Source organism: Lupinus angustifolius, chromosome LG06 (assembly GCF_001865875.1).
Source record: "Lupinus angustifolius cultivar Tanjil chromosome LG06, LupAngTanjil_v1.0, whole genome shotgun sequence".
In the NCBI taxonomy this organism is placed as follows: domain Eukaryota; kingdom Viridiplantae; phylum Streptophyta; class Magnoliopsida; order Fabales; family Fabaceae; genus Lupinus; species Lupinus angustifolius.
This window is the reverse complement of record NC_032014.1, coordinates 32,516,041-32,525,381: the sequence shown is the minus strand read 5'-3', so window position 1 is coordinate 32,525,381 and position 9,341 is coordinate 32,516,041. Positions and strand designations below refer to the sequence as shown.

Sequence of the window (9,341 nt, the reverse complement as noted above, 5' to 3'; positions counted from 1 at the left end):
TTACTATAGCAATATTAAAATAATAATAATATGAATCATAACATATTGTTTGTAGTTATTTAGAGTCAAATAATAATATTTATTTTTATACTAATCTTATTTTAGAATCAAATAATAATGAAATTATAAATTTATTAATGATTTTTTTGATTAATAGGATACTACTAACTATATTATGTTATGTATGTGTAAAAAACAATGTTGGGAAAGTCGAGGAAGATGTTAAACCAGAAGAGATCTCATATTAAGTTTATCTATTTAAACAGTTAAACTGTATGGTCTGATCGTATGATTTTATATATAATTAATAATTTTTAACAATATGAATGCGCTAATAACATATATGATTTTAACCATGCGAATGCACGAGCAACATACATATTCTTAATCATAAAGTTAATCATAAATACACATGTAATATGTGTTCTTAATCATGCAGCAAGAAAATATCGTCCCGTGCAAATACACGAGTAACTTGCTAGTTACATCATAAAAAAAAGATCTACAAAAATTATACACTAATATTCTGGAAATTAAATCAATAAAATTGAATTTCAAGCAACAAAATAATAAAATAATCTAAGCAATCTGTCGAAGGAAACATTTTATAAAAGCAACAGCAAAATTAAAAATAACTGGGATCATATAAAGAGAAAAAAACGTTTTTTATTATTTTAATTTTTATTCCGCGATTCTACGAGCAGAGAAAGAAAGAGAAAACAGTGCAGTAACCAGAAAATACAATTCAAACGACGTCGTTTTGATGATGGAAGCTTAATTTCTCGATCTCTAAACGAATCTAACTTCTCATTGCTATGGCGTCTTGGCTCAAAGCTGCTGAAGGTATATTATGGATCTCGTTCTCTCTATTTCCTTTTTCCTTCGAATTCGATCATATTCAAGCATTTTGTTATTGATTCAATCACTCTGTTTAAAATTGAGATTGATTTGGAATATTCCAAGGGTTCAGAGTTTGATTTTAGTTGGCATGGAATTTTTTTTTTTGATGTCAGAACGTTTAATTCAATATGTATATATAGTTAATGCTGTTTTACGTAAAATGTATAAGAAAGATGTAAAATCGCATATTAGGTGGTTCGGGCATTTGTGGAGGAGACGATGCCTTAGGAGGGAGGGTAGATCAAATGGAGGTAGGCTAATTGCTACAGGGAGAGGGAGAGTGCAGGAAAAACTATAGGCGCAACCGTTAATAAGGATTTAGATGTTGATGGATTATATGTAGATATGATTTACGATAGAATATTAATGGAAAAAGGGTTGGTTAAAGAGCGGGGGCTTCCTTCTAGTGGGGTTTGGGGAGGGTAGATGTATACAACCTTACCCTTGTAATGGAAGAGGTTGTTTACCGGATTTGAGCATATGACCTCAGGTTACAAGGCAGCAACCTTACCATTGTTCTGAGGTTCACGCTCGTAGGAAAAAAGTTTGGTTGTTATTGAAATTGTTTTTGGCAATTAACTATAATATCAGGGTGAAACTGAAGAGTAACATTGAGAGATATCTGAAGGGAATGAACTGCTGAATATAATTATACCCGCTTTCATTAATACTTTGTCCATTTCTAATTTAAGGAGCATAACATTAATTAAAGTGTAATGCATGTATCAATTGGTCAATTGCTTCAATTATATTCTATGAACGAGTGCATTGTCTGTTAGGAGTCTTGCTTCATTTTTCTGGGAAGAAGAATCAGGTATAGAGTTGGGAGAGGGAGGGTTTATCAACTGATGCATTTTCATTTGAGGATGATGTTATTGTGTTGGAGTTGGACCAAAACTTTCCCTATCCTATCACCGTTTCTGTATGATATTCTTATGTTGAGCTCAAATCTGATGTATACACTTTTGGCTTTGATCAGATTTATTTGAAGTTGTAGACCGGAGAGCGAAGTCAGTTGTCAATGACTTAGCAGATGAACAGTCTGATTCTAAGTCTCCAGGTTTAGATTTTGGATATTGTCTTAATTCTCTCCCTTTTATTTAGCATTAATTTTTTTGCTGAATGCCTTATCTGGAATCAGTGCTGGTTTATTGTTATGGAGCTTTGCTACTAATTTATAGTGGAAAGATTAAACTTTTAAATACCTGGTGATTAGAGGGTTTCTCGTGCTCTAGATTTTAAAATCTTAACATTGATAGTCCTTAAACCTAAAGTTACATTTTTTATTTATTTCTCTCATATTTTAGTTGAAATAAACAAATACCGTAATCTGATTCATGTTAAAAAACGAAATTACCTTTTGTCAACTCAAAAGTACAGTTGATACTTCAACTTTGATGTTGTAAGAAGTAGAATTGATATGTTTCACAGAATTGGCCATCTGTTGGAAGGAAATTGCATTAATAGCAAGTTATTTTAAACTACATCCAAACAACAAACCTTTTACATTTTTTTTGGAAGTTACACATTTACCTTGTTAGAAGGCGAACCTGTAAACCTGATCTCATTTCTTTGAGAAATTAGTATTATGTTCTACGAGTGCTTACAGTTTTTTTTATTGCTACCTCTTTGATAATTAGCCTCTAATGGGCAAGGATCTCAAGGCAAGAGGACAAAATCAAAATCTAAGGTATTCCCAATGCATTTCTATCCATATTCCACATGTAATTTTCGCATGTGATATTAACGTTGAACTTGTCTCTTTGAGTTTTTGCAGGCTCAAAAGGGACTATCTAAACCATCAACTATAATTAGCGATGCTACAGATACTACCAAGGAGAAAATTGGCACTCCAGTAGCACCGGTGGATGTATCAACTCTGACAGAGAAAGTTGATCTTGTAGCCGAAAATGATGGAAGTACTTCCATATCTACAATCCAGCCAAACAAGGAGCAGCAATTGACTGATTCAGCATCACCCTTGTTAGGGACTTCATTGTCAAATATGCTAGCTGAGGATGTTGGTAAACATGAAAAAATTGATGTGGAAGTTTTAGCAACTGATAGTGGTGTTGAGGTTGCCACTGTTTCTGAAAATGGTGAGCCTGCTAAAGAGAATACTTCAGATATTCGTGAGGAGGATTCTCTTTCAGTTTCTGAGGGAATCAAAGGCCTCAGTGAAGAACCAGTTAATACTGGTCAAATTATCAGCTCTGGAGATTTAGAAGCCAATCAAAATATGGATCAAGATAAATCTGAGTCTGTTGTTACTGACATTGCTCCTAATAATGATGCTATACCTAAATATTCTGATGTAAAACCTGAATCTATTGTGAATAAAACGAGCCAAGAGGATCATAAAACTGACATTTCCCCAAAGAAAGTAGAAGATCAACTTGATGAGGTAAAACTTTTTATGGAGAAGTTTATTCATTATTACTCACTGCACATCTTGTTTAAAAAAAAATCTCACTAATTTTTTAGTTGTTACATAGGCTCAAGGATTGCTTAAAACGGCAAAATCTACTGGTCAGTCTAAAGAGGCAAGGTTAGCTCGGGTAAGAATGTTGTTTAAACCAACATTTATGTTAGCCAAGGCCTCCTCAAATGGGAGAAACCTGATTACAGAGGCAGATCCATATTAGCTTAGAACCTCGAAAAGAGTTTCTTCTTAATTGCTGATTATTTGCCTGATTGACATTTTGTAATGATGCCCAGGTCTGTGCTGGACTATCATCCCGCCTTCAAGAATACAAATCCGAAAATTCACAGTTAGAAGAGCTTCTCACTGCAGAGGTGAAGCTCTATACATTGTTCCTACTTAAAGAATTTGAAGATCTCATTACATGCTTGAGAAGCACTTTCATTTTTGTATTACTAAATTCTACATTTACAGAGAGCGCTTAGTAAATCATGTGAAGCTAGGATAAAACAGTTACAGAAGGATTTGTCTGAAAGTAAAAGGGAAGTAACAAGAGTTGAATCAAATATGGCTGAGGCCTTGACAGCAAAAAATGCTGAAATCGAGACACTTCTAAGTTCTATGGAAGCAGTTAAGAGGCAGGCTGCATTGTCAGAGGGAAATCTAGCTTCCATGCAGGTACTAAGTTAATTTGTCGAAGTGTGTCTGCTTGCAATATGTTTGTCCTTAACTATATTATGCACTATTTGCTTTGGTCTTGTGGAAGAGTTTTCTTTCTTTAATGAATATATTGGCTCGCTGAAGTGAGTGATGGCATCTTACATGTTTACACAATCTTCCCTAATTGACTTATTGATTGAAGTTTTAGTAATCCCCATTTCATGTTGGTCTATGAATATTACATCTGACTTGTATAGTGTTCTTGGTCTACCAAACAAATGGTTTATGAGTGATATAGGTTGCTATACTAGAACATTCACCTATGTAATTTGTTTACATAATCCAGCAGAAAACTACCATTGATTTCTTCCAGAACATAATTTGACCTCCCATGTTATAGCTATAAGCTCCATTTATTTATTTGCTGGTGGTTTCTGTTTGTGTTCTGTTAGAATTTACTCGTTTTGCCGATAGGGAGTCTTATTTGCTCAATGAATCAGAAACATTTTAGGCTATTATAAATATGTTGGACCAAGTAACATGGTCACCTATTGCAGTTTCCTCCATTGATTTCTTTCTATAGATGTAGGATTGTTGTTTCAGTGTAGTCTGTACCTTCAATGTATTCATGCACTAGAGTTCTATTTATAATTTTCAAGGCTTGGGTAACACTGTTCATATCTTAACAGGCAAGTATGGAGTCTATGATGAGAAATCGAGAACTATCAGAGACAAGGATGATGCAGGTTAGGTTCTCTGATGCATGGAAGATTCCTTTATTTGTATGATATTCTCCATTTATATGATAAATTTCTTTACGTCATAAAACTGCTGTCCTCGTAGGCTCTAAGAGAGGAGCTGGCTTCTGCAGAGCGAAGAGCTGAAGAGGAGCGTGCTGCACATAATGCCACCAAAATGGTTTGTAGCTTGAATTTTTTATTTCTTACGTTTCTGTGTTTTACATTATATTTTTTTCATTCTGTAATTTTTAGAACAGGCTGCTATGGGAAGAGAAGTTGAACTGGAGCAAAGAGCAGTTCAGTCATCTACAGCCCTTGCAAGGATACAGGTAATGTAAGCGCTTACTGCAATTTTGCTTTTAGACGGTGTGAAAATCTTATCGAAAGCACTGTGCTTCTGGTTGGGTTTAATCCTCATGTTTAGCTTATGTCATTAGTTTTTAGCATGAATTGACAATGTAATGGTAGGCATACTTGCTCGGTGTCAAGTCTGACTACATTCCATTAAGCTTTTTGCAAAACATTGGCATCATATAGTTGTTGATGGTGCCTTTCGGGTCTTGCTATTGAAGTTTCTAACAGAGTCATCTGTTTTACAAAATAATTGTGAACACTAGCACCAAATCCACAAGGATAAGTTATATCTGGGTATTAGGCTGCTTCGTTTCCATCTTCAAGCTAATTTAATTGTTGATTGATGCTATAAACATACCATGATTTGTTAGTTGCTACTCTTTTCAGAGAATAGCAGATGAGAGGACAGCAAAGGCCACAGAACTTGAGCAGAAGGTGGCACTTCTCGAGGTAAAACAGCTAATTTTTATTCCTTTTGAATATGAAGGGTGATTAGTGATTACTACTCTGAAATAAAGATCAACTGTAAAAGTGTTTGTCAACATCTGTTATCAGGTCGAATGTTCATCATTAAATCAAGAACTGCAAGATATGGAAGCCCGTGTGCGCCGTGAACAAAAGAAGCCACCAGAAGAGGCAAATCAAGTAATTCAGGTATCAGCAGGCTGTTGAAAAGAAAGTAGGCCATTTTGCAATTTCATTAGCTCTCCTTGTATTTTGCATTCTACAAAATTTTCTGAGAAGTATAAGTGTATAACATATTTAAAGAGCCAGCTTCCATTTTCGCTCATTGCCTAAACCAACTCAAAGTACATTTGATATGATGTATGAATTATCCAAGAAAGCTTGGGCCTTGAGCTCTTTTTGTGAGTATAAATTATGTTTGCCACTATGAAAATTCAACACTTACATTTTGGTGGCAATTATCATAGCAGTAGTGATGATTATCCATCTTTATGGAATTATAATCATGTAAGTTCATAAATATAGATGCAGGCATGGCAAGAAGAAATGGAGCGGGCACGTCAGGGTCAACGGGAAGCTGAAAACAAACTTTCTTCCTTGGAGGTGAGTATATTTTACTTATCTAATAAGGGAGTTTATCGGGGGCAAATGATCTACTGTATTACAGGTCAAGGTATGTTTACTACCACTCATTATATGTTTGGTCTCACTGTTTCAGGCTGAAATGCAAAAAATGAGAGTTGAAATGGCTGCCATGAAGAGGGATGCTGAGCATTACTCACGCCAGGTAATTATCATCCTGGTGTTTCTTCATGATTTCCTTCTCTTGTGAAATATTTTTAGATTTTATATACACAAGTAGGATATAAAAATTAACAAATGAAATTAAATGAGTGACATGACAAAAGATCTAAAATTGAGAACCACAATGATATTCACCTTGCTAAGCTTTACATTTCCCCCTATGATAATGAGCCTTACAGAAAAATTCTAATAGAAATCATATTACAATGTAAACACTTCGTCTCCGTACAAAAGTAATTTGAAAACAAGAGGATGAAGTGATGAACTATACATGTCATCTTCAGTTAATTCTTGTAGAACAACAAAATTAAAATAGGATATAGTCCCTCTAAGACCTTTCTTAAAGTTATTTTTAAGAGTCATGTACTTCAAGTGCCAAGCCATTCTGAGGTGTCAGCTAGGTGTTCAAGTTGTGTCTAGTGTGTGTCTGAATCGACAAAAACTAAATATTTAATTTGACATCTAGTGAGTAGCGTCCGACAGCTGTGGGAAAAGTGTCGGTCCCGTAAATCTGTCTGACACTCCAACACCTCAAAAAATGCCCGTGTGTCATAGGTTTCAAACATGTCCTCATGGGATGCACAATTTTTTTGAAGTTAACTTAATAGTTAATACTTGTTACGTAGTGGATGTTTTGTAATGGTAATTTTGGAATACTTTTTGTTCTAAGCATCATCATATTCTTGTAACAGGAACATATGGACTTGGAGAAACGCTATCGGGAATTAACTGACCTCTTGGTAATTCATTGTCATGGTTAAATTTAATGAAAATACTTGTGATGTTCAAGAATGTTATGTTTGAGCTACTTTCATTTCAGTACTACAAACAAACACAATTAGAAACTATGGCCAGTGAAAAAGCTGCTGCAGAGTTTCAAATGGAGAAGGAAATTAAGCGTCTTCAAGAAACACAGGTATGTGCTTAGGTTCGTGTGGCTGCCTAATTATTAGTTTGACTTCACCATGGACTTGACTTCATGTCATGTTGAACAGGCAGAGGCTGAAAGAAGTAGATTTTCTCGTCGAGCATCAACATCTTGGGAAGAAGAGAGTGATATTAGATCCCTTGAGTATGTTTCCTTTTATTATTATATTAGCATCTATCTCGTTTCTCTATAATGCATTTGCTAGAACCAACCAAGAACTTCAGCCTCGATGGTCATGTGCCCTGCCAGTTTAGAGGGAAGTTCCTGTAAACCCATTAAAATGCATTAATCTTGCAGTTCTCATTTGTTTACATCCCTGTGTTAAATCACCTCATGTTTTCATATGGTAAAGTTAGGTGATTTGTGCATAGTACCTTTGTTTTAAGTTATACCCTATGCATGCTTCTACATGTTTGTCTTTCGAAAAGGTTGTGCCATCTCTGTTTTTATTTCCTAGTGTATAGTTCCGAGAGGGATCTTATAAAGTTATAACTGCAGGTCTCTTCCTTTGCATCACCGTCATATGGCTGGTGCAAGTATTCAGGTATATCAACAATCATGTTACATGTAATTTTAATTTTCTTTTTTTAGCATCATTTTTACTTTGCATTTGGCATGCCTCATGCAGTTGCAGAAAGCAGTAAAACTGTTAGATTCAGGGGCTGTCAGGGCCACAAGATTTCTGTGGCGTTATCCAAAAGCTCGAGTCGGTCTATTTTTCTATTTGGTGAGATTAGTTTTTCGGATGTTTAAAATTCCAAATACCTATGAACTACCATGGAAGGATATGAATTCTTTGCTAACCTTGACAAATTGCAACAGGTGTTTGTTCATCTCTTCTTGATGTATCTCTTGCATCGCCTTCAGGTAAATATACTCACCCGAAAGAAATACATAATATATGATAATTGTTAGAGTGTAATATCTATGCACTGTCAGTGTAAAGATTTATACACAATCAGTACATCGTTCACCATTTATTTGAATTACTTTTTTTTGGAGAGTCAATGAGGGTTAAATAGGAACGATGGAAAGTGCAGTGACAATATATAAAACTCCTACACTGTTAGTGCATATATTTTTTTCTCTAATTGTTATATATGCTGCCTTGTAACTCTATCCCTTTGGGTGCCTTATTGCAATCAAATACTGTTGACTCTGGTTATCCTTATATGTAGGCACAAGCTGAATTTTTAGCTTCTAGAGAAGTTGCAGAATCTATGGGACTTTCTAACCACAGTTTACCATGACTTACCTAAATATTACATTGTCAGTCTATCCTTTCCTGATTATATTTCCGAGTTTACATTTCCGGTGTGGCTGCTTAAATTGGCTTGATAGTTATTCAGCAAAATACTTAAGTGTGCAAACCAAAAGAAGAACTTATGCAAGAGCATCTTATGTCTCCATCTGATCTTTAAAGAAAATGTTGCTTGTTGGAGTTGGGAAAATTGGAATTTGCTGAGGCTGAATGATTGAATCGGTTCATTACATATTTGTGTTTATTTTATTTTATTGACACAGCAAATGTATTTCTGGTGGAAGAAACAATGCTGTAGATACAAATTACATTTTGTGATATCCTTTTCTTTCTATCTTCCAATGGCAATTGCCAGAGGCTATATACCAAACTTGCATGTAAGAGAAATATTTGTGCTTACTATATAGCTTATTAACCTTGGGAATATAATTGATTATTATTTTGCTCTTTATAAGATTCAAATGGGAATATAATAACACTGTTAAGTTATGTAACAAATCTTTGATTTTGTTATAGTTGGTCATGTCAGTTGGTATGTTTATATGACCAGGTGTTGGTTTGGGTCATCCCTAGTACATGACCAAAATTAAATAAAACAAAGCTACATACAAAGCTTTTCTACTTTAATCCTTGAAAAAACATATCTAATCTATTTTAGGATCATTTGCTTAAGATTAGAAATAAGTGATTTTAGATTTTATGAATTTAGTGATATTTTTTTATTTAGATTTTGGTGTAAAATTAGAAGCAAATCTGTATTTGGTGAAAATCAACATAATCAATTTTTATTATGTTTTGGGTTTTAGA

The 9,341-nt window shown here is 34.5% G+C and overlaps 1 protein-coding gene across 2 annotated transcripts; it reads left to right on the top strand.

Moving 5' to 3' along the window:
- On the top strand, positions 680-8,986 carry LOC109351345 (golgin candidate 1-like). 2 transcript variants are annotated; one of them, XM_019592819.1, is made up of 21 exons: positions 680-843; positions 1,880-1,960; positions 2,541-2,590; positions 2,678-3,304; positions 3,396-3,458; positions 3,619-3,696; positions 3,797-4,000; positions 4,672-4,728; positions 4,826-4,900; positions 4,980-5,051; positions 5,464-5,526; positions 5,632-5,730; positions 6,067-6,144; positions 6,260-6,328; positions 7,038-7,085; positions 7,166-7,261; positions 7,341-7,417; positions 7,772-7,810; positions 7,895-8,000; positions 8,096-8,140; positions 8,452-8,986. In XM_019592819.1, exons 1-21 carry the CDS (start codon positions 816-818, stop codon positions 8,521-8,523), a joined length of 2,127 nt encoding a protein of 708 aa, XP_019448364.1. In that variant the 5' UTR covers positions 680-815; the 3' UTR covers positions 8,524-8,986. The 2 variants fall into 2 exon arrangements, with proteins under 2 accessions (XP_019448364.1, XP_019448363.1); XM_019592818.1 differs by having other exon boundaries at positions 7,772-7,817; positions 7,902-8,000.